This window comes from Carcharodon carcharias, chromosome 1 (assembly GCF_017639515.1).
Source record: "Carcharodon carcharias isolate sCarCar2 chromosome 1, sCarCar2.pri, whole genome shotgun sequence".
Classification (NCBI taxonomy): Eukaryota; Metazoa; Chordata; class Chondrichthyes; order Lamniformes; family Lamnidae; genus Carcharodon; species Carcharodon carcharias.
In genome coordinates this window covers 61,731,105-61,757,198 of record NC_054467.1, presented here as the reverse complement: position 1 = coordinate 61,757,198, position 26,094 = coordinate 61,731,105, and the positions used below count along the sequence as shown (strand labels likewise).

At 42.2% G+C, this 26,094-nt stretch overlaps 1 protein-coding gene across 6 annotated transcripts in view; it reads right to left on the bottom strand.

Moving 5' to 3' along the window:
- Positions 1–26,094, bottom strand: part of znf827 (zinc finger protein 827) — a 156,385-nt gene that overhangs the window by 32,959 nt on the left and 97,332 nt on the right. For all 6 annotated transcript variants that reach the window (XR_005943980.1, XM_041195226.1, XM_041195216.1 and 3 more), the window contains 2 exons: positions 15,647–15,704; positions 4,052–4,146 (listed from right to left, as the gene is read on the bottom strand). Coding sequence is in view for 5 of the 6 variants with exons in the window: in XM_041195226.1 (XP_041051160.1) it covers positions 4,052–4,146; positions 15,647–15,704 (153 nt within the window). In the remaining variant the exon portion in view is untranslated. The remainder of the gene's footprint in view (positions 1–4,051; positions 4,147–15,646; positions 15,705–26,094) is intronic.

Genomic DNA, 26,094 nt, shown 5'->3' with positions numbered 1-26,094 from the left:
ACACATCAGTACAAAAGATAAAGCTGAAGTAATTGCAACAATCTTGAGCCAGAAGTGCCGAATGGATGATCCATTTTGGCCTCCTCCTGAGGTTCCCAGCATCACAGATGCCAGTCCTCTGCCACTTCGACTCACTCTATGTGATATCAAGAAAGGGCTGAAGGCACTGGATATTGAAAAGGCTATGGGCCCTGACAACATTCTGGCATAGACTTGTGCTCCAGAACCAGCTGTGCCCCTAGCCAAGCTGTTCCAGTAGAGCTACAACACTGGCATCCAGCCAGCAATGTGGAAAATTGTCCACATATATCCTGTCCACAAAAAGGACAAATCCAACCCAGCCAATAACTGCCCCATCAGTCTACTGTCAATCATCAGCAAAAGTGTGGAAGGGGTCACCAACAGTGCCAACAAGTGACACTTACTTAGCAATAACCTGCTCACTGATTATCAGTTTGGGTTCAGCCAGGGCCTCAGTTTCTGACCTCACTATAGCCTTAGTCCAAGTATGGACAACACAGATGAACTCCAGGGGTGAGGTGAGAGTGACTGCCCTCGACATCAAGTCAGCATTTGATTAGTGCGGCATCAAGGAGCCCTAGAAAAACAGGAGTCAATAGGAATCGGGGGAAAACTTTTCACTGGTTGACTCCATGCCTAGCATGGTTGTGGTTGTTAGAGGTCAATCATCTCAGTCTCAGGACATCACTGCATGAGTTCCTCAGGCTAGTGTCCTAGGCCCAACCATCTTCAGCTGTTTCATCTTTGATCCTCCCTCAATCACAAGGTCAGAAGTGGGATGTCTGCTGATGATTGCACAATATTCAGCACCATTCACAACTCCTCAGATACTGAAGCAGTCCATGTCCAAATGCAGCAAGACCTGAGCAATATTCAGGCTTGGGCATACAAGTGGCAAGTAACATTCGCAACACACTTAGTGCCAGGCAATGACCATCTCCAACAAGAGAGAACCCAATCCTTGACATTCAATGGCATTACCGTCGATGAATTCCCCACTATCAACATCCTGAGGATTACCATTCATCAGAAACTGAACTGGACTAGCCACATAAATACCGTGGCTACAAGAGCAGGTCAGAGGTTTGGAACTCTGCGGCGAGTAACTCACCTCCTGACTCCCCAAAACCTGTCCACCATCTACAAGGCACAAGTCAAGAGTGTGATTGAATACCCTCCATTTGCCTGGATGAGTGCAGCTCCAAAAACACTCGAGAAGCTTAACATCATCCAGGACAAAGCAGCCCCTTTATTGGCACTCCATCCACCACTTCCAACATATACACTCTCCAGCGCTGACTAACACTGGCAGCACTGTGTACCATCTACAAGATACACTGCAGAAACTCACTAAGGCTCCTTAGGCAGCACCTTCCAAACCTGAGACCTCTACCATCTAGGAGGATAAGGGCTGCAGATGCATGTGTACACCACCACCTGGAAGTACCCCTCCAAGTCACACACCGTCATGACTTGGAAATATATCACGGTTCCTTCACTGTCAATGGGTCAAAATCCCTGAACTCCCTCCGTAACAGCGTTGTGAGTGTAACCACACCACAGGGACTGCAGTGGTTCAAGAAGGAAGCTCACCACCACCTTCTCATGGTCAATAAAAATGTTGGCCTAGCCAGTGATACTGAAAGAATAAAAAAAAATGGACGAGCACAAATACCCGAGGGGTTGTAAAACTGAAGGAGATTACAAGGGGCTGCGAAGTCGGGGGAGGGGGTGAGGCCATGGAAGGATTTAAACAAAGTTGTGAATTTTAAAATTGAGACATTGCTAGGCCCGGAGCCAATGTAAATCGACAAGCACAGTGGTGATGGATAAATGGGACTCAGTGCGAGTTAATGTACGAGCAGCAGAGTTATGGATGAGCTCGAGTTTATGGAGGGAGGGAGGTGAGGGGCCAGCCAGGGGAGTACTGGATAGTCCAACCTAGAGGTAACAAAAGCATCAATGAGGGTTTCAGCAGCAGATGAGTTGAGGCAGGGGTGAAGTCGGATGATGTCCTGGAGGTAGAAGTAAACAGTCATGATGATGGGGCGGATTTGTCATTGGAAGCTCATCTCAGGGTCAAATGTGGCATCAAAATCACCAACAGTTTGGTTCAGCTTCAATCCATTGCCTGAATGGAAGCACCGAGTTCCATTTATCCATCACCACTGTGCTTGTTGATTTACATTGCCAGACCTGGAGCCAATGTCTCAATTTTAAAATTCACACCTTTGTTTTAAATCCTTCCATGGCCTCACCCCAACACCCTCTCAACTTCACACCCCCTTGTAATCTCCTCCAGTTTTACAACCCTTCGGATATTTTGTGCTTGCCCATTTTTTTTATTCTTTCAGCATCGCTGGCTAGGCCAGCATTTTTATTGACCTTGAGAATGTGGTGGTGAACTGCCTTCTTGAACCACTGCAGTCCCTGTGGTGTAGGTACACTCACAGCGCTATTAGGCTTCCTGTGCTACAGATTTATGGGAATGTGGTTCTCAGCAGCCTGCAGACACTACCATCCACAGGTAATAAATGCAAATTGTATTTCACATATTAGGTCATATGGTAGGAAATAAGCAAAACATACAGAACATATAACAAGTGAAAAAGCTTTCATAAAAAATTAAATACCACAGCATGATATGATGGAACAAAAACAGTAATTTTAATATTCTGATGGCATAAAACTGTTAAGTCCTTGTAAATTTAAAAAGTTTTACCAAGCATGATGGTTTCTCCCTCCGCTTCTGAAGGTGCTGACACTTACTGGATACAGCTCTATAGATGCTGATTGCAATGTGGGATCAGGCTCAACTACTGCAAAGTATTGCTTCTGCCTTTCTGTCTTAGCTCAAGATTTTTTAAATGTCTGTTCTCTTAATCATAAAGCAATTTAAAAAAAAAAAGTGGCTATATTGGCAATTTGATCAGCAGCTGGTATTCCGAAAGCTGTGTTGGTTAATTGTTTCAAAAAGACCTATGTAAGTTTTTGGTTAGAAATGGAAACAAATAAAAGAAAAGTGCATTCATAGATGACAAAATACTCTCAGGAAACATGGTGCTTCTTGCGTTCATGCCAAAAAACTTCACTTACATAAAGTAACCACTAAGATCAGTATCTTGATTGACATGGGGATTTACAGAATTAACACAGGGCAGGTGGGAGGCATAATGAAGAACCTCTGCAGGATAGCCTATAGGATCAATGGCCTTTTTTCCACTCATTACCTTATGCTTCAAGCTTAAATTATTTTAGCTTTTTACTGGATGTTCAATTTCAATGGATGTCATAGTATCTAACATGAGACTACTGTTAGTTCTTTAAAATTATCAGCATTAAACAAGAATTATTTTAAAAGTCAAGAAAAGGCCATTGTCCATTCAGTCCACTGAAGTTCACCTTTCTAATGCCCACCGCATTCTACTGAAAGGATGCACTGCCACCATCTTCACAGGTGACAGGATAGACCCATCCTTGTGGATATTATAGATGGACACTTAAATGCTTAAAAACAAAGAATACACGTTAAAAGCAAAAAACTGCGGATGCTGGAAATCCAAAACAAAAACAATAATACCTGGAAAAACTCAGCAGGTCTGACAGCATCTGCGGAGAGGAATACAGTTAACGTTTCGAGTCTGAATGACTCTTCATCAGAACTAAAGAAAAATAGAAAAGAGGTAAAATATAAGCTGGTTTAAGTGGGGGTGGGACATTGTTTTTGTGGGTTAGGAGCCAAGAGCTGCATTTGAAGAGAGATTGGATCATAGAAAAGCGTTAAGTGTTGTAGCCATTTCACCAAATACACTGCCTTCAAGCTCGGGATTGGTGAATTCACACTTACACTTGGTCCTGCGATTAGTTATGATTTGCATTTTTTGAAAATGATTATAATCAAAACATGCAATTTTGAAAAGGTATTTTTCCAAAAGAAGATATTTCACAAAAATTAATTTACAAATAGGTAAATAGACACTTAAAATTTCCAAATTTTTAAAGCTACAGCCAGAATATAAACATCACATACCTTGTGATAGAGATCCCCCATGGAGATCTGATAAAGGATCTCTCATATTTGAAGTGAACGGTGATTGTCTAAACGCATCTTCACAAAGAGAAGAGCTGGACCAAAGCAAAAGGAAAATAACTCGCTAAGTATTTCTGAAGTTTCAAACATCGTCAAATGTGTGCTCAGACTGATGCTAAAAACAAAATGTTACTCATGAAACAGCAATTAAATTATTAGTAACAAGTTCAGGGAAACTGGGTTGTCCAGCAACTTAGAAGATTATTCTTTTATCTCTAGGACCAGGGTATGGCTCTAGCCGTGACCACAATTATGAATTTATTTCACCTGCAGCTCAATGCCATGAATTAATGAATTACCACAAGACTGTCCAACAGAGATTCTCACATTAATCTTTGCATTAATCCCACCTCTTCAAAAAAAAAAATAGATTTACTCTTGACCTCTTCTTTTGATGGCAATGACACCTGCTGGGGTAGATTTCACAGCCCCCTTCAGTCCTCTGTACCTTAGTCAAGTCACCATCCTTCGTGCATAAGCTCTGTCAGTTGGCTATTTGATGCATAGAAACTGAGCCTTATCCTGTCTTTACCAGCTGTCCTATCCCCACCAGTCATCTCCACACACTTTATAAGTGGAGCTCCTGGATAGCAATCAAAGTAGAACATACAGACAATTTTCCATTCCCCATACAGGGTCATGAAATTGTCAAGGGTTGAACTTGGCACGTCTGGTCCATGTGGCTCAGCTAGCACTTTTGCCTATTAATTGAACCACCCCCAAAAAAACCCAAGCCACCCTTTATGGCCATAGTCAAGCATTTTCTTGATCAAACTTAAGTGAAAGTGAAAGCCACATCTGGGAAACCATTGAAACACAACATAAACTTCGTTGTGTTTCAAACCATCAAATACTCAATCTACTTTACTATTTTACTAAATTGCCAATCAAATGCAGATAAGTTGCATACCACAGAGCAATTTATCAAATTTGATTTGTTTATAGACTTGGATGTTTTCTGAAGAACATAAATGGATTCAAATAGTGCTTGGTTGAGGTGAAGTCACATCTGATCACTTGTTTCTCTTCCTGATTCTCTGGGTTATGCATCAACTCTAGCTGAGAATTTTGATAGCTGATGTACTCTTGAGGCTTCTACCAGTACCATTGTCATGAAGATAATGTATATAATGTTATTGGAAATTATTTTAAATTGGACTTATAGTTTGGTCTGTGTCTGCGGTCGTGATTGTGCACGTCTTTACTGGATTAAAGCCAGCTAATCTGGGTGTTTTGATGTATAGTAGTTTTGAGATGTTAAATAGTAAGGTAAAGGGTACATTTGCATTTTGTTGAATAAACCATTCAAAGACTGGGGGTGAAATCTTGCACCAAGCTAGGAAACACCAAGCAATACGTTCATATTACTTATAAAGTTGGTACTATGAAAGGGGTTTTATTGTTAGAAGGGGTGGAGTTCAAAGGGCCTGGTGATACAATGAGAATTTGCATTCAAACGGAAGACTAGGTATACACAGAAAAGAGTTGTGTGGAAGTTAGAGACATGTGAGATCTAAGCTACCTGTAAGCCCTACCACTGTGTCTGCAAAGGAACAAATTGAAAGGAACCTCATTTTGAATTTGTAAGATAAAATGTGCTTTGCCTGGTGTCTGTTTGAGACTATGGATTATTGTTGCCTTGGGGAAGATTACTTGGGAGTGATTAATTTGGGGATTTATTTAAAAGTTATTATGGTAGTAATTTGTAGGCATGTGTATATGCTCAAATTTGTTGTTAAATTAATAAAAGTTTAATTTATGTAAAAACCTCTGCAGGCTTGGTGGGTTTCATTTCTGAATTCAGAGCTGCATCTCAAACATACCAATTAAAAATATAGGTTATGACAGTTGTTTAAAGTTTCCCTCTGGGATTTTGAATAATTCAGCCTTCACCAACTGCTGTGTCATAACAACCATTCTGAAACATAGTATGAGGAAGTGCATAAGAGTGACTGGGTGATTATTTAAGTTTTCTCCCCTTTATGGAAATATCTGCCCAGAACAAATGAGATAAGAAACTCTGCTTTAAATATTGCCCACCTATCAACTCATGGCATACTTCATTGAACTCCAATATATTGCACCACTGCTATAGTGTGCTACTAGTGACCAAAACTCCTTTAACTCCCCTGACATAAAGGATTACCTCATACACTCAGTCACATCCTCCTAATAACATTAATCTAAACAGAAACCAGATGGATACTACTATCCTCAAGCACAACACTGTCAATGCAGTCTCTCTCATGCTATTTAATTCTCAAATTCTTGGAATGATGTAGATGTCCACTTATAAAATATGGAATGCATAGTACTTTGAAGTTTGGTGCACTGCATTCATCTACTTTACAAGGGCTCCAGTTCTCAATTGTCTGCTTTATTTCAAGGATAAGCATCAATTTCTCTACAAGTTTTGTAATTTGTAAAGATTTATAATAACTGATGTGATATTGCTTTAATGAAGTATACATTATCACTAGTGTGCATCACTACTATAGGAAATGTCATTATAGCATGTAATACAGCAGGAGTTGTGCTGAAAATGTGCATGTAGAGCTCTCCTGTAACTTGTATACAGTATTGAGTGTCTTCAATAAAAGGAACCCAAAGTACGTGCTATCATTCATCAGTGTGTAGTAGGTAGGTTTGTGTATGAACCCAGTAACACAACATTGTGGCAGTGGTGCATTTTTGAAGACCATGTTGAAGAAGTAAAGTTGAAATACAGTAAAGATTTGAATCGTGATGATTTGTTTCAGCGCAGAGATCATGGAGTGGAGCCAGTGCCAAGATTGGGAGAAGCCAGGAAAAAGAAATTGGGACAACTCAAGTAGTCTGCTGAAAAACCAGAAGCGATAGAGTGAAACACCAGGAGGTGGAAGGGCCTTCGGAGAGCAACGCCCAAAAATACCAGTAAGTAACTGACCAGGAGGATAACCGGATCGGTGGTTAGTAAAAATATTAAGTTGGTTCAGGGAAGAAATAGCAGATGCTCGGAAGATCATTTTCCAATCTTCACTAGATACAGGTGAAGCACCAGAGAACTGGAGTTCTGCGAATGTTGTACCATTATTTAAAAAGGGTGTGAGGTATAGACCAGAAAATTATAGGCCGGTCAGTCTGACTTCAGTGGCGGGCAAATTATTGGAATCAATTCTGAAAGACAGGATAAACTGTCACTTAGAAAGTCATGGGTTGATCAGGGACACTCAGCATGGTTTTACTAGGGGAAGATCATGTCTTACTAACTTAATAGAATTTTTTGAGGAAAAAACAAGCAGGATTGAAGAAGGTAGTGCAGTGGATGTTGTCTACATGGATTTTAGTAAGGCATTTGAGAAGGTCCCACATGGCAGACTGGTCAGGAAAGTGAGATCCCATAGCATACAGAGGAAGGTGGCGGGTTGGATCCAAAATTGGCTCAGCGACAGGAAACAAAAGACAATGGTCGATGGATGTTTTTGCGAATGGAAAGTGGCTTCCAGTGGTGTTTCACAGGGCTCAGTGTTAGGTCCCTTGTTGTTTGTTGTATATATTAATGATCTGGATTTAAATGTGGGAGGCATGATTGAGAAATTTGTAGATGACACAAAAATTGGCACTGTAGTTGATAGTAAAGAGGATAGCTGTTGTCTCCAAAATGACATCAATAGTTTAGTAGAGTGAGCGGAAGAGTGGCAAATGAAATTCAATCTGGAAAAGTGAGTGGTAATGCATTTGGGGAGGGCCAACAAAACAAGGGATTACTCAATAAACAGTATTGAGAGGGGTGAGGAAGTGAGACACTTTGGAGTGCATGTCCACAGGTCCCTTAATATGGCAGGACAGGTGGAGAAGGTGATAAAGGCGGTATATGGAATGCTTTCCTTTATCAGATGAGATACTGAATATAAAAGCAGGGATTTAATCATGGAACTGTATAAAACACTGGTTAAGCCACAGCTGGAATAGTGTACGCAGTCTGGTCACCACATTACAGGAAGGGCATAATTGTCCTGGAGAATGTACAGACGAGATTTACAAGAATGTTGCCAGAGCTTGAAAATTACAGCAATGAAGAAAGATTGGATAGGTTAGGGTTGTTTTCCTTAGAATAGAGAAGACTGAGGGGTGACCTAATTGAGGTGTGCAAAATTATGAGGGGCCTAGATAGGGGAGAGAGTAAAGGCTTGTTTCCCCTGGCTGAGGGGTGAATTACAGGGGGCATAGATTTAAGGTGATTGATAGAAGGATTAGTGGGGACATGAAGAAAAACTTTTCACCCAGAGGTGCCGGGCACCTGGAATTCACTGCCTAAATTGGTGGTTAAGGCTGAAATGCTCAATGCATGTAAGTACCACCTGGATCTGCACCCGAAATGCTGTAACCTGCAAGGCTACAGACCAGTTGCTGGAAAGTGGGATTAAAATGAGCAGCTAGTTTATTTTTTTCTCTTTTTTGGCCAGCAAAGACACAATAGGCTGAATGGCCTCATTCTGCACTGTAACTTGTCTTTGGTTCAGAATCAGGTTGCGAAAGTTGGTTTGGAAGTGGGCTAACAGGGTGTATAGCCATTTATCACCACATTCAACACCTCTTTGTCCTTCTGTCTGTGACATCTTTTGATTATCTGCTCCTTTCACTGCTTGCTTGTCCCTACAACCATAACCGCACCACCCCCACTTCTCTCCCCCACCTTAAACCAGCTTATATTTCACCCCTCTCCTAATATTCACTCAGTTCTGTTGAAGGGTCATGAGGACTCGAAATGTCAACTCTTTTCTTCTCTGCCGATGCTGCCAGACCTGTTGAGTTTTTCCAGGTAATTGTGTTTTTGCTTGTATAGCCATTTAGCTTTGTGGTGTGGTTCCAGCGAAAACAGCATTGTGGGCAAGGCCAAATAAATAGTGCAATATATAGGCTACAGCTCCACAGAGCCCAGGGCTGGGCACAAAGACTCGAGCTGCAGGCACAACAACTCTGCATTACTCTTTAGTATTTCCATCGAAGCAAACCCAACCCACAGTAAACCAGAAAAATCTTCAAGAAGCATTGAAAAGACAGCTACTAAATTTCCCATCACGAACCAGAAGGCCACATATGTCCTATGAAAGTTTAAATTTTTTCACCAGAGAATGGAATCATGTTGCTTGGGCTTATCCATCACTGAACCTGACAGACAGGCAGTGAAGATTAAAATAACCATTGGAAGCTAGGAATTGCATTGAATTAATACATCAGATCTATTCAATGGAGATCAAAAAGACCCAATGAAGTTCTGAAATACAATGAAAGATCAACTCCGTGTAAAGGTGAATTTCAGGTCAATCTTCACAGAATTAATGGCATTCAGACAACAGCCCAAGGAGTCAATTGATCAGTTTCTGAGCTAATGCCGTGATAAGGGCAGAGACTATGATTTCTCTGAAGCACAGCTGTTGAACAGAATCATGGGACTCATCAATTCCTCAACATCAATCAAAGCCTTCCAGAGAGACCTATTAGGAAAAAAAAGGCATGATATCGACACCTTGTTGAAAGACAGTGTGAAGCCATTGAGGCAGTGAAGGCATGCTTGCAAGAGTTGGGTGTGGCTATGATCATTGGTGAAGTGGCCTCGGCACCAAAACAGAATAAATCCTGTGGGCAGTGTGGTCTTCTACAGCAGCCACGGAACTGCCCAACATTTCCAGGCCACTCAAAAGCGTGCAACTTGAAAGATGATTAGGCACGTCAGTGCAGGAAATCTGGCTATAGCAGTGTGGTCAGAGACAACAATGTGACACTGTCAAATAAAAAGTGTGCAGTGTAATGGCAGCAGCACCAAGGAGTTTGCCAGAAGTCAATGCAATACAGACACGTTCGCAGCTGGCAACAGGGCAGACTAGGTGGAGGATGCTGAGAAGAAAGTTCTTCAACTTTAAAGTCGGCAGGTTTTCCATACTGTAAATGTGGCATGATGTGTGGATGCGATTGCACAGCTAGAGGCTTTTGCTACAATCAACATTGTGTGTCTGAATAAGAGTGGCAAACACTAACTCAAAGCCAAGAAAGGTACTGGAGCTAGTGCCAACATTCTGCCATTCAGAATCTTAAAAGACAATTATCTTGACCAATAGGACTCAACGGTACAGCCTGCAATAGCCAGGCTGACAGCTTACAACAGATCACTAATCCAATACTTCAGTATACTGGCTTTAAAATGCAGCAATGGCAAGTCTGCAGGAGTATCTCAAATTTTCTACTTGGTAGGCATGAACAGTTCACTGTAGCATGTAGGGAGCTCAAAACGATGCACCAATGGTAGAAAAAAAAAATGTTAAAAATGACCCTATCGAGTCAGTCCATGATTTACAGCTGAAGTACTCCGGCAGGTTTGACGCTGTGGGGAATTTCAAATGTGATGCTGTTTGCATTTAAGAGAAGATGCAATTCCTTCAATATACCCACCTAGGAAGTGGAGTGTACACATCCAGGAAAAGCTGAAGAGTGAATTAGAGGAAATGGAATGAAATGGCAATATTGATCGTCTGCAATATCACAATGACTGGTGTAGTTCTCTTACTTATGCACGGAAGAAAGATGGTACAATTCAGGTGTGGTGAATCCAAGACATCTGAATAATGCACTCAAGAGGTATCTACAGAAAATTCCAACACTGGAAGAATTAAACCTGAGCAAAGTTTTCCGCCAAGTTAGACACAAAACATGGTTGTTTGCCTGCGTATTTATCAGAAAGATTAGGGGAACTAACCATGTTTAGAACACCATTTTGGAAGGTATTGTTTTCAGAGATTAACATTTGGATTATCTGCAAATCAAGATTTATTCCAGCAACATATGGATAGGATCACTGAAAATGTTCCAGGTTACATATGCACAGTGGATGACATTGCAGTCACGAGTACCACTAAGAACATGATAGAAATCTTCATGCGTTAATGGAAGCAACTAGAAGAGAAAGTCTTAGGATATGTCCTGATCCAGGCAAAGTAGAATATGTACAATCTATGCCTACACCCCATTCAATTTCTTAGTATCCTTTTTCCCAACTTGGCCAAGAGATCATCGTCATTGAGGGTTTCTAGGAAAAGGGATTCTGTTTGTGTGGCAAGATGGCCAACAACACGTACTTGAATCACTTAAGCAGTCATTGTCACAGGAGACAAGTCTTTTTCAACATTACAACCCAAGAAAGGAAACAGTCTCGGAAGTTGTTGTGTTACAGAAAGGGCTAGGAGCTTGCCTTATGTGGGAGGCAAAACCGACGCAAGCCATTTACTCAAACATAGAGCATGAGATGCCTGCTCTGGTGTTCGGCATGACAAAGTTACACACATTCCTTTTTGGCAAGTGGGTCATTGTGGAAATGGATCATAAGCCATTAGAAATGATATGGGGTAAGCCTCTTACAAGCACGCCACCTAGATTACAAAGGTTACTAGTCAAAAATGTGAAGTGTGTTATAAACCAGAGAACAGGACGGTTACATAGGATGCACTGAGCCAACTGCTAAACCTGCAAAAATAGCGGATATTTCATTAGACCTACAAGTTCACAATATGGTATAGAGGTCAAAGACATACTTAATGTTGATTTGGTGAGCTTTAAATAGCACAATTGCAACCAGCTTAAGAGAAGAAATAGCCAAAGATCCACCTCTGAAGGCACTGTGGCAAGTTATTGTAGAAGGTTGGCCTGATACGATATAGGAGGTTCAAGGCAACCTAAGATCCTTTTGGCCATACAGGGATGAGTTAGACATTTCAAGAGGTGTAATATTTAAAGGAAAACAGGCAATGATTCCTGAACCTCTTCATCAGAGAAAAGCACAATGGCACCAGGGCCACATGTGCAGTGAGTAAACTAGATGCCTGGTGAGGGAGACTGTGTATTAGCCTGGGATTAACTGTGATATCAAGACAGCCATAAGCATGAGGGAGAGGTGCCAAGCACATCAGCCAAACCAGCACAGGGAACTAACACATCCTCATGAGGTCCTATCACACTCCTGGTCAAGGACTGTAATGGATCTGTTCACCAATCACCTAATTTCCTCTTAATGAGGTTATTTTTCAGAATTCCAAATCACAAGGCTGTAATGGGGTACACTGAGTGCAACTGTAGCAAATACAATGAGTGCTATATTTTTGGTACACCAGAGGAGATTATATCAGATATTGGTCCACAATACACAGGTAAATCATTTCAGGATATGTGCACCTCTAAACCATGTAACAGTCTCCACATTATTCTAGATCCAACAGTCTGGCAAAGAGAATGGTTCGCACAGTTATATCGGTAATTGTGAAGTACAGAGAAACAGAGGAAGATTTCCAGGTTGCTATGTTGCATTTACGTACAACAACATTAGACCTGGGATTACCATCATCAGCCGAAATCATGCTCAGGGGCAGATCGGAATGACACTTCCAAGTCATCATCTGACCAGGCTTGCATCAGTGCAGGAAAGACTACTGGAGAAGCAAGCGAAGATGAATTCTACACAAGATCAGAATGCAGGTGCGGAATTGCCTACCTTATACGAGGGGCAAAATGTTTGAATTATTCACCCAAAAGAAGGAACCTGGTTCCCTGAAGAGGTATCCAAGGTTCACAGCAAGCTACGATCATACGAAGTCACAACATCTAATGGAATGACATTGAGTGGGAACTGATGTCAACTAAGGGAATTGTCCAACTGCTTTTTATCCAATAATCCAATGACATCGAGAACATGTTTGCGGTAAGATTAGAGTGAAATTCAGAGCGAAAGACAACCAATGCAGCGCTAAAATAAAAGCAAAATATTGCAGTTGATGGAAATCTTAAATAAAAATAGAAAATGCTGGAAAAACTCAGGCCTGGCAGCATCTGTGGAGAGCGAAACAGAGTTAACATTTTCAGTCTATATGACTCTTCTTCAGAGCTAAAGAGAGGTGGAAATGTGATGGACTTAATACTGTTTAAGCAAAATAGAAGGTCAAGGAGAGGTGGGAGCTCCGGAGACATTTGACAAAAAAAATCATGGACACTCAACAAAGGGAGCATCAACGGAAGTGTTAAAGACTAAAGGAGGTACTGGTAGTGGCATAAAGGTAAGTTAGTAGAATGTGTGAATAGCAGGACAAGGGTCAGTGCTCTGTGAAAGCAAAACATGAGAACAAGTGACAGATGACCCTGTTTGTGGGGGTTGGGGGGGGCGGGGCACGGTTAGGAAGGAAAAAAAAATGCATTAAAAAAGGGGTCAAGATAGAGGAGACAGTTGATGATCTGAAGTTGGTGAAGTCCACAAGGCTGTAAAGTGCCTAATCGGAAGAAGAGGTGCTGTTCCTCCAGTTTGCGTTGAGCTTCACTGGTACATTGCAGCAGGCCAAGGATGGTCATGTGGGCATGACAGCAGGATGATGAGTTGAAATGGCAAGCAAAAGGAAGGTCTGGGTCATGCTTGCGGACTGAGTGAAGGTGTTCCGCAAAGCAGACACCCAGTCTGCGTTCAGTCTCCCCAGTGTAGAGGAGGCCGCATTGGGAGCAGCGAATACAGTAGACCAACTTGAAGGAGGTGCAAGTGAAGCACTCCTTCACCTGAAAGGAGTGTTTGGGGCCTTGGCAGGGAGATGGTGGTGCAACAACTGCTCCTTTAACTTCTGTTAAAGTTGCATGGGAAGGTGCCGTGAGAAGGGCATGAGGAGTTGGAGTGATGGAGGAGTTGACCAGGATGTCACCTGAACGATCCCTATGGAATGCTGACAGGGTTGGGGGTTGAGGGAAAGACATGCTTGATGGTGGCGTCATGCTGGAGTTAGCAGAAATGGTGCAGGATGACCCTTTGAATGCGGAGGCTGGTGGGGTGAAAACAAAGGGGACCCTATCATAGTTCTGGGAGGGAGGAGAAGGGGTGAGGGCAGAGATGCGGGAGAGAGGTTGGATGTGGTTGAGGGTCCTGTCAACCACAGTGGTGGGGGAGGAGGGAACCCTTGGTTAAGGAAAAAGGAAAACATGTCTGAAGTGCTGTTTTGGAAAGTGCATGTAGAGCTCTCCTGTAACTTGTATATAGTATTGTAAGTCTTCAATAAAAAGAATTCCAAATATTTGTTACTACTCATGTGTGATTGGTAAAATTTGTGTGAATAACTCAGGAACACAACAAAAAGGTACCTGGACTGATGGCATACCTAACTCAAAGACCCCCAACAAAATTGTCTGACACAAAGGTTCCAATCCCAATCGTTGCACCAAATTATTCTAATAATTAATCTTTTGGCATTACTTATTCAAATTTCTGCAACAGAGGTTCATTTACTAGAATCATTGGGCTTTACAATTGTGATCCTGAAGCACTTTTCTAATTGTGAAACACTCAGTATCACCTCTCTCCTAGGTGAGGATTGGACATTGCACAATTCTTGCCATGCAGCTCAATTTAAATGCTGAATTATGCAGCCCAAGGTTTAAAGTCCTCAGCTTTCCTCCCTTCTCTCTCTCTCTCTAGTCAATTTTGAAGAAATGCTGCATTGGATGTGCAGTAGCAGCATAGCAAACCCATAGATTCTAGTTGAATATTAACAAGGTCACCTTTATAGCATCCAGCTTGCTACAGAGGAATGTTTTGCAACTTAAGCCATTTTTGCTTAACCCTAATAAACTATTGAACTGGAGTTTAATTCCAATACAAGCCCAGGAGTATCTATGTGTGCTGACATTTTCCAAATTATGGTAAAGAGGTTTAAGGTTTTTGAAAGATGAGTTATGAATCATTGACATACAAGTTTAGTTTGAGCTTATGCTTTGCCAGACAACTCAGGATGCTGGGATCCACTTCAACAACTACTGACAAAGGTTTCCATAAGTTCAAGAAAGATCAAAGGTGACAAAGAATTGTCTCCCTAGCTTCTGTCCCTAACTAAGAATGAAGGCAAAAATTATGATTGCATTGGAATTAGAACATCTGAATCATTCTGAAGGATCCTGATACTAAACCTTCCAAGCTTCAGTGAATAATATCATCCCAGCTTATTCAATTCTTTTCAACATCTAGTGAAGAATACCATTCCTGGCTTAATGTTTTTGACTCTGCTCTTTGAATTTGTTCGAATGAATCCTTAAGAAAATACCATATGATAAATTGATTGCCATCCTTCCACAAAACAGATTTTCTTTGCACATTATCTTTGGAAATACTACTGCCTGCCTCATGGTCACAGTTCTGTCCAAGAGTCAGCACCAAGCAAAAATACAGAAAATACATCCCACTTTCACTTGGTCTTTACACTTAAGGATAATACAGATTGCAACAAGCTCATGTACAATAACTTATATCAGTAAACCTGAGCCATCCAAACCATCTCCAAAAACCATGCCCCTGCTGTATTTTATTTTTCTCAAGAGTAAACCAGTGAGCCACAGTCAACTTCTTTAAATCACACTCAAACTCATTTGCAACCATTTTAGTGAGACTATTTCTACACTACTGATACAGGTACAAAACAGGCATGTATCCAAATCTAAGGTCCCTTTTACCTTCCAGATTATGTACACCTAAAACAAAATACTCACCTGTTACTACCCAACTTTGACGTTTCTTTTCCTTCTTCTTGTGCCTTGCTTACTTTTGCTACAAGAGAAGAAAGCAGAGCCAAAACATTAAAATACAGCTTTAATATTTCACTTAACATGTTTATCAGCTGTGGCTCAGTTGATAGTACTCCCACCTCTGAATCACAAGGTTTCAGGTTCAAGCCCCACTCCAGGAACTTGAGCACAAAAATCGAGGCTGATGCTCCAATGCAGTACTAAGGGAGCATTGCACTGTGGGAGGTGCATAATTTGGATGAAGCTCCATCTGTTTGCTTGGGCGGATGTAAAAAATCCCATGGCACTATTTTGAAGAGGAGCAAGGGATTTATTCTCGATGTCCTAGGCAATAATTATCCTTCAATCAACATCACAAAAAAAATTACAGAGATTCCTCACTTAACGTTGATTTGGACAACATTTTTTGTTATGATGCCAGTGATAAAGTAAGGAACGTATACACCTTCACTGATATAATAGTGAATGTTGTGTCATTTGCCAGCAGGCCAAAATGAGAACTTAACGTATTGATGAACTCAGCCTCACTTTTTATTGAATTCAGTGGTCACAGAGATTTTAAAGTGTAGTATTTAAAAAATAAATTGCCATTAATGAATAATTGATTCTGTTATGTTTATTTATTCAGTCTGTAATAAAACAAAGGAACTTTCCCTGAAGTAAACCAAGGACCTGACAGGGATAAATACACAAGCAGTGAATCCAATAATAAACCTCACCAAATTGATGACAACATAACTTCAACGCATGGTCTCTCTCTCTCACTGTCAGTTTTTACGATGGTGAAACTTCTGTGAGTAGTTTAAAATATATTTGATATTTAGAAATTTATTTCAAGGAATGTACTGTACATGTACAGTATTTCAACCTTCTTTTTCCCCGATGACAAATGCCCAAAAAATCCTAACTTTTATTTATTCAATAGTTCTTTTGGGAAAATCTGATGTGCTTAATGTTGTTTTGTTTAAAGATATACTTTTCCGAAATGCAACTACAGCATTAAGTGAGGGATTTTTGTACCTGGTCATCATCACATTGCTTTTGTGGGGGTTTATGAGCACAAATTAGCTTCTGCATTTCTTACATGACCATAGTGACTACATTTCAAGAAGTACTTAATTGATTGTAAAAGACTTTGAGATGTCTGGTGGTTGTGAAAAGCACTATGTAAATCCAAGCCTTTCTTACTGCTGTTCAACTTTATTTGAAATAAGTTTTATTTAAATGAAAGATGTGAGGAAATCACTGATTTGTGCTAACCTGCAGCAACAGATAGGATTTGTCACAATTTTTACGATCTATTTAGGAACACAAGAACAGAAGGACATCATTCAGATCCTCAAGATCGTGACAGTCCATTCCTCTCTGATCATTACCCAACAAAAATCTATCAATCTCAGACTTGAAAATTTTAATTGACACAGCGTTCAAAAAATGTTTGGGGTGAGAGTTCGGGATTTCATTTCCATTACCCTTTGCATGAAAAAGTGCTTCCTAATTTCAATTCTAACTGATCTAGATTTTACTTTATGATTAATCCTTCTTGTTCTGGATTTCCTTAAAGGGAATATTTTCCTGCTATTCACCTATCAAATGCCAAAATCTAATTTTAAATGCTTTGATTAGATTGCCCTTCAACCATCTAAACTCAAGGAATTACAAGCCAAGTTTATGCAAGTTTCGCTCCCTGATAACTTAATTTTTTAAGCCTTGGTACAATTCTGGTGGAACTGCACTTTAACCCCTCCAAGGGGCATATAAATCTCTTTAGGGATGGTACCTAAAGCTGAAGGCAAAACTCCAGATGGGGTCTGACCAAGACTCTGAATAACTGAACCATCACAGCCTCACTTTTGTACTCAAGCTCCTTGAGGTTAAGATCAACATTTCATTAATCTTTTTGATTACTTTTTGTTTCTGTGCACTGGACACCTAAATTCCTTTGGTCTTCAACAGTTCCGAGCTGCTCACCATTATGAAAACGTTCCAATTTGTCATTCTCAGATCCAAAATGAATGATCTCATGGTTCTCCAGACTGAACACCATCTGCTATCATTTTGCTCACTTAGACCGCTTACATCCCTTTGTAACGTCTTGTTCTAACTGTACAACTCCCAATTTTGATTTAATGGTCACATTAAATTTGATTACCACACGCTGAGAGAATCACCCAGTTGGCTATGCCTCTCTGCTTACTTGATTTCTACATGTTGAATACGTCACTTAAAAAGTGAGATGGCCATTATTGGCAAAATAGATGATATATTCCAGTGAGAAAGAAAGATTCTACAAGAAGGATGTGCATCCGTGGCCAAGTAAGAAAATTAACAATAGTACCATATTGAAAAGAAGGGCATACAATGCGGCAAAGGTTTGTGATAAGCCAGAAGATTGGGAAAAAAAATCAAAGTATAATGAAAAAAGGGAGAAATGTAACACAAGTATAATAATGCTCATCATTTTGTGATTTATTGTTAAAGTAGGTTAATAGTGGGGTTTGGATAGTTTGTGTGCATGTGTGTGGGATTTAATTGAATTGCGGACAGCTGGTCCGGAGGCTTTGACTCATCAAAAGAGGCTAGGTTTGAAATGCTAAATACGTAAACATGGCTGAAGTTTTAGAATGCGAAGTGAGGAAAATTTACATTTTTAGATAAATCAGGGTAGTTTGAATTTCAAAGAGATGGTAGGATGTTACAGCTAGCCAGAGAAGTTAGGTCAAGCAGTGTGTTTATTTTTTCCAAAGGTTATTGACAATATTAGTACCATGCAATGATCTACATTATGAAAAAAGTAATGTTCCAAAGAAACGTGGAAACAATGGAATTTGCATCAAAAGGGAGAAACAAGTATAAAAGGGGAAGGAGGCTATATGTTGGAAGGCATTGTAAGATCTACCATTAGTATTTAATACCTCCAGTATTTGTGCATTAAGCCACTGTCTACAGAAACTGAAGTTGGGAAAAGCCACTTTGAATTCTACTGTCTAATGTGTTATGTTGATTTGCCTAGATCTGTTCAAATCTATTTTTTTACCGTTGCATTAACGGGGGTGTAACTGGAAGCCAGATTAATTAGGGGTTTTAGGAGTTATTTTAACAGTAATTTGTAGACTTATATGCTTAAAATCTTTTCTTTGTTAACAAGTGTTTAATTTAGTGTTGTAAAAAAATCTCTAGCATCTTGGTGGACTCTACTGCTGAATTCAGGGTACGTATCTCAAAATAAAATACAAATTGCATAATCATTGTGGCCGCATGATCAAGTTTCCCTTGTGGATTTGATCTGCCGGGCACACATCATCTGCCACGTCATAAGAGAAATCAAAATCACCGAACTGTTACAGCACAGGAAGCCTTGTGGCCCATTGTGTCTACACCGGCTCTCCAAATGAGCAATTCATTTAGTGCCCTTCCCTGAATTCATCCCGTAACCCTACACATTTTTCATTTTCAGATAACGATCAAATTCCCTTTTCAATGCCTCATTTGATGCCGTGTCGCACAACAGGCTTGCCAGTAAAGTTAAAACTCATGGAATAAAAAGGGACAGTAGCAACATGGATATGAATTAGCTGAGTGAAAGGACAGGACAGGAGGAAAATTTTTAGTGGGGGTTCCCCATGGGCAAGTGATGAGGCCTTTGTTTCTCCTGCCATATATTAATGACCTAGGACCTTGGTATGCAGGGAACAATTTCAAAACTTGCAGGTGATATGGAACTTGGAAACATTGTGAACTGTGAAGGGGATAGCACAGAACTGCAAAAGGACATAGGCAAGTCAGTGGAATGGGTAGACAAGTGGCAGATGAAGTTCAATGCAGAGTAGTGTGAAGTAATTCATTTTGGTAGGAAGAACACAGACAGACAATATAAAATGAAGGGCAGAACTCATGAGAGGTGCAAGGGAAGAGGGACCTGGGTGTATATATCCATAAGACTTCGAAAGTGGTAGGACAGTTTGCGACATGGGTAATAAAGTATACAGTATTCTAGGCTGTTTTAATGAGGACAGAGTACAAGAGCTTGCATAGGATACTAGCTCGGCCTCAACTGGAGCACCGTGTTCTGGGAGCTGCATTTTAGGAAAGATGTGAAAGCATTAGAGAGTGTGCAGGAATGATCCACAAAAATGGTTCCAGGGATGAGGAAATGTATTAGCGAAGATAGAGTGGAGAAGTCCTTGGAGAAGAGAAGGCTGAGACGTATTTAAAATCATAAGGGGTCTCAAAAGAATAAATAGGGAAAAAATGTTCCCGAACAGGGCACAGATTTAAGGTAATTGTCAAAAGAAGCAATGGCGACGCGAGGAAAATTTTTTCACACAGTGAATAGTTAGGGTCTGCAATGCATTGCCAGAGTGTGTGGTACAAGGGTAAACTAGCAAGAAATATAAAAACAGACAGTAAGAGCGTCCATGAGCACATAAAAAGAGAGAAACTAAACAATTGCCCCCTTAGAGGATGAGACTGAGGAATTAATAACGGGGAACAAAGAAATAGTAAAGGCTTTGAACAAGTACTTTGTATCAGCCTTCACAGTGGAAGACACCAAAAGAATTCCAATGATATTAGAAAATCAAGAGCTAAAAGGGAGGGGGGTACCTTAAAACATCCACTATCACTGGAGAAAAAATATTAGGAAAACTAATGGGAATAAAGCTGACAAATCTCCTGGACATAACAGCCTGCAGCCTAGGGTATTAAAAGAAGTGGCTGCAGAGATAAGGGATGCATTGTTGATAATCTTCCAAAATTCCCTAGATTCTTGGAAGGTCCCAGCAGATTTGAAAACCGCAGAGGTAACACCTCTGTTCAAGGAAGGAGGGAGGCAGAAAGCAGGCCAGTTAGCCTAATAACTGTAATTGGGAAAATGAAGTAGTAGCAGGACATTTAGAGAATCATAATACAATAAAGCAAAGTCAGCATTCTTTTGTGAAAGGCAAATAGAGTTTGACAAATTTATTAGAGCTGCTTGAGAATGTAACAAGCATGGTATATAAAAGGAACCAGAAGGTGTACTGCATCTGGATTTCAAAAGACAGTTAATAAGGTGCCACATAAAAGGTTACTACATAAGAGCTCAAGGTATCAGAGTACTACATTAGCACGGATAGAGGATTGGCTGACTAACAAGAAACAGAGTCAGGATAAATAAGTCATTTTCAGGGTGGCAAACTACAACCAGTGGAATCAGTTCTGGGGTGTCAACTATTTACAATTTATATCAATGACTTGGATGAGGGGTTGAGTGTATTGTAGCCAAATTTGCCGACAATACAAAGAAAGGTAAGAAAGCAACTCGTGTGGAGGACACAGAGGCCTAGTTTTTCATGGAGTCAGGCCAAGTTGAGAGATCTTTAAAAATGGCGATCTGGACCAGATTCCAGGATTCCTGCCCCCATTCCTGTTTCTGGATTTTCACAGGGTTCATAAGGGTACAGGTAGCCAACATGCAGCACTCTTCCCCTTGCCAGCTGTATTGCAGTGGTGGGCATTTCAAGATCTCTGCAATTTTGATGGAGCCGGGCCCTTTCTGTCAGCAGACACAGTTCGTAGCATCTAGCAGTGAACCATGAGGGAACTTGAGTCCAAAGTTGGGAACCAAATAAAAAACAGCCATTCAACATTTCCTTGGAAATTAGTTTCTTCCCTTACCTTCACATAAAGCTGTCAATCAACCACAGCCATTCATAGTACCAATCATGAAAGGCTTGCATCCACTTCACACCTCTTAATCTTGTGTAAATAAACACCTGGCAACTGTATCAACAGTAGCAGTTAGAACAAATGGTCAGACATTTGTTTTTCCAGATGGCCACATTATGAATACTTGGCTGAGCTCCAAGAATGGCTAATGCACTCAGCCCTGTAAGCAATATTGACACAGCTTGGAGGGACTGACAGCTTTGCTTGATTGACATCTTTATTACCTTGTAATAACCTGATCTTTAGTTGAAGAGCTTTTTCAATCCCTATATATAGGGGAGAAAGCGTGAGGGCCTAAAAGTCATGATTAGATCTGGGCAGATGTCCCAGTAAATGGAGGTGGGCCTTCTAGCCTGCCAGCCTCGCCATCTGCCCACTTGTGTTGTCTCCTTGGGCCTACCTCTGGAGGCAGTGGGCCCGAATCCACTTCTCTACCAAGTAAAGTGGGTGCAGATCTCCTTAACGGACACAAGTTTGCGGAGGAGAACACTCTCCCAACTTCTGATATCTATCTCCTTCATGGAAACCCATCCCAAAGAGTTTGCAAAAGGATAGATAAGTTGTGAGTGGGCAAAGATTTTACAGATGGAATATAATGTGGGAAAATGCAAGGGCATCTGCCTTGGTGGGATGAAAAGAAAATCAGGTTATCTAAAATGGAGAGTGACTGCAGAATGCTGTGATACAGAGGGATCTGGCCATCATCACAAAATGTTGGCACACAAGTGTAGCAAGTAATTAGGGAGGCAAATCGAATGTTGCCCTTTATTGCAAAAGGAATGGAGCAAAGATAGGGAAGTCTTGCTACAATTGTTCAGAGCACTGGTGAGACCACACCTAGGGTACTATATACAGTTTGCGTGGTCTCCTTATTCAAGGAGAGATGCTCACACAACTATACTGCAACAGGTGTGGCAGGGGATTCGTTTGGTCGCTAAGAGGAAACTTTCACACTGTGGATGCTGGCTCAAGATCAATATTACTCATTTAATAACAGAATTACCTGGAAAAACTCAGCAGGTCTGGCAGCATCGGTGGAGAAGAAAAGAGTTGACGTTTCGAGTCCTCATGACCCTTTGACAGAACTTGAGTTCGAGTCCAAGAAAGAGTTGAAATATAAGCTGGTTTAAGGTATGTGTGTGGGGGCCGGAGAGAGAGAGAGAGAGAGAAAGAGAGAGAGAGGTGGAGGGGGGGCTGTGTGGTTGTAGGGACAAACAAGCAGTGATAGAAGCAGATCATCAAAAGATGTCAACAACAATAGTACAAAAGAACACATAGGTGTTAAAGTTAAAGTTGGTGATATTATCTAAAAGAATGTGCTAATTAAGAATGGATGGTAGGGCACTCAAGGTATAGCTCTAGTGGGGGTGTTTTTTTTAAAAATAATGGAAATAGGTGGGAAAAGGAAAATCTTTATAAGTTATTGGAAAAAAAGGAAGGGGGAAACAGAAAGGGGGTGGGGATGGGGGAGGGAGCTCACGACCTAAAGTTGTTGAATTCAATATTCAGTCCGGAAGGCTGTAAAGTGCCTAGTCGGAAGATGAGGTGTTGTTCCTCCAGTTTGCGTTGGGCTTCACTGGAACAATGCAGCAAGCCAAGGACAGACATGTGGGCAAGAGAGCAGGGTGGAGTGTTAAAATGGCAAGCGACAGGGAGGTTTGGGTCATTCTTGCGGACAGACTGCAGGTGTTCTGCAAAGCGGTCGCCCAGTTTACGTTTGGTCTCTCCAATGTAGAGGAGACCTCATTGGGAGCAACGAATGCAGTAGACTAAGTTGGGGGAAATGCAAGTGAAATGCTGCTTCACTTGAAAGGAGTGTTTGGGTCCTTGGACGGTGAGGAGAGAGGAAGTGAAGGGGCAGGTGTTGCATCTTTTGCGTGGGCATGGGGTGGTGCCATAGGAGGGGGTTGAGGAGTAGGGGGTGATGGAGGAGTGGACCAGGGTGTCCCGGAGGGAGCGATCCCTACGGAATGCCCATAGGGGGGGTGAAGGGAAGATGTGTTTGGTGGTGGCATCATGTTGGAGTTGGTGGAAATGGCGGAGGATGATCCTTTGAATGCGGAGGCTGGTGGGGTGATAAGTGAGGACAAGGGGGACCCTATCATGTTTCTGGGAGGGAGGAGAAGGCGTGAGGGCGGATGCGCGGGAGATGGGCCGGACACGGTTGAGGGCCCTGTCAATGACCGTGGGTGGAAAACCTCGGTTAAGGAAGAAGGAGGACATGTCAGAAGAACTGCTTTTGAAGGTAGCATCATCAGAACAGATGCGACGGAGGCGAAGGAACTGAGAGAATGGGATGGAGTCCTTACAGGAAGCGGGGTGTGAGGAGCTGTAGTCGAGATAGCTGTGGGCGTCGGTGGGTTTGTAATGGATATTGGTGGACAGTCTATCACCAGAGATTGAGACAGAGAGGTCAAGGAAGGGAAGGGAAGTGTCAGAGATGGACCACGTGAAAACGATGGAGGGGTGGAGATTGGAAGCAAAATTAATAAATTTTTCCAAGTCCTGACGAGAGCATGAAGCGGCACCGAAGTAATCATCGAAGTGCCGGAGAAAGAGTTGTGGAAGGGGGCCGGAGTAGGACTGCAACAAGGAATGTTCCACATACCACATAAAGAGACAGGCATAGCTGGGGCCCATGCGGGTACCCATAGCCACACCTTTTATTTGGAGGAAGTGAGAGGAGTTGAAGGAGAAATTGTTCAGCGTGAGAACAAGTTCAGCCAGACGGAGGAGAGTAGTGGTGGATGGGGATTGTTCGGGCCTCTGTTCGAGGAAGAAGCTAAGGGCCCTCAGACCATCCTGGTGGGGGATGGAGGTATAGAGGGATTGGACGTCCATGGTGAAGAGGAAGCGCTAGGGGCCAGGGAACAGGAAATTGTTGATGTGACGTAAGATGTCAGAGGAATCACAGATGTAGGTGGGAAGGGACTGGACAAGGGGAGAGAGAAGGGAGTCAAGATAACGAGAAATGAGTTCTGTGGGGCAGGAGCAAGCTGAGACGATCGGTCTACCGGGGCAGTTCTGTTTGTGGATTTTGGGTAGGAGATAGAAGCGGGCCGTCCGAGGTTGGGCGACTATCAGGTTGGAAGCTGTGGGAGGGAGATCCCCAGAGGAGATGAGGTCAGTGACAGTCCTGGAAACAATGGCTTGATGTTCAGTGGTGGGGTCATGGTCCAGGGAGAGGTAGGAGGAAGTGTCTGCGAGTTGACGCTCAGCCTCCGCGAGGTAGAGGTCAGTGCGCCAGACAACAACAGCAACACCCTTGTCAGCGGGTTTGATGACAATGTCAGGGTTGAACCTGAGAGAATGGAGTGCAGTAAGTTCAGAGAGAGACAGGTTAGAATGGGTGAGAGGAGCACAGAAATTGAGACGACTAATGTCGCGTCGACAGTTCTCAATGAAAAGATCAAGAGAAGGTAAGAATCCAGAGGGAGGGGTCCAGGTGGAGGGAGAATATTGGAGATGGGTAAAAGGATCCGTTGAACGGGGAGAGGACTCCTGCCCAAAGAAGTGAGCCCGGAGACGAAGACGGCGGAAGAAAAGTTCAGCATCATGCCGAGCCCGAAATTCATTGAGGTGAGGGCGTAAGGGTATGAAACTAAGTCCTTTGCTGAGCACTGAACGTTCAGCGTCGGAGAGGGGAAGGTCAGGGGGTATAGTGAATACACGGCTGGGGTTGGGATTGGAAGAAAGGGTGGGGACGGAGGGACAGGCAGGGGTGGAGGGTCCTAGATGGGTGTTGGTGTCGATGAGTTGTTGGAGCTTGTGTTCCTTAGCACTTGAGAGAAAGAGAAAAAGTTTCTTGTTGAGGCGTCGGATGAGCCGAAGGATAAAATGAAACTGGGGACACGCGCAGCTTTGAAAAAGGGTACGGCGGTGCTGCTGGAGGTCGAGGTCGAGTATGTTCATATGGCGGTGCATGGCACTGAGTGTGGATTTCAGAATGTGATGGGAACAGCAGTCCGAGAAATGTTTTATGTCCTGGAGATACCTGTAATCCTGGGTGGGTTCGAAACATCAGGGGTGGAATTTCAGTTGAAATCCACGCGGGGTAAATCGGAGATGGAGACAGTCACTGAGAAAGGAGATATGGCTGTGAAAGCGGGTTTCAGTAAACACCTTGTCAAACACCAGCAGGGAAATGGAAAGCAAGGAAGTTGAGCAGGGCAAAAGAGAGGAACGGAAATCTTGTCGCAGAAAAGAACAGAACTTCTTCAAGGAGGTAGGCATTTCTTGAAGAGCAGTGGCAGTCAATTAAACACAGAGATAAAAACAAAAAAACTGCGGATGCTGTCGTTGTCTGGCGCACTGACCTCTACCTCGCGGAGGCTGAGTGTCAACTCGCAGACACTTCCTCCTACCTCTCCCTGGACCATGACCCCACCACTGAACATCAAGCCATTGTTTCCAGGACTGTCACTGACCTCATCTCCTCTGGGGATCTCCCTCCCACAGCTTCCAACCTGATAGTCGCCCAACCTCGGACGGCCCGCTTCTATCTCCTACCCAAAATCCACAAACAGAACTGCCCCGGTAGACCGATCGTCTCAGCTTGCTCCTGCCCCACAGAACTCATTTCTCGTTATCTTGACTCCCTTCTCTCTCCCCTTGTCCAGTCCCTTCCCAACTACATCCGTGATTCCTCTGACATCTTACGTCACATCAACAATTTCCAGTTCCCTGGCCCCAACCGCTTCCTC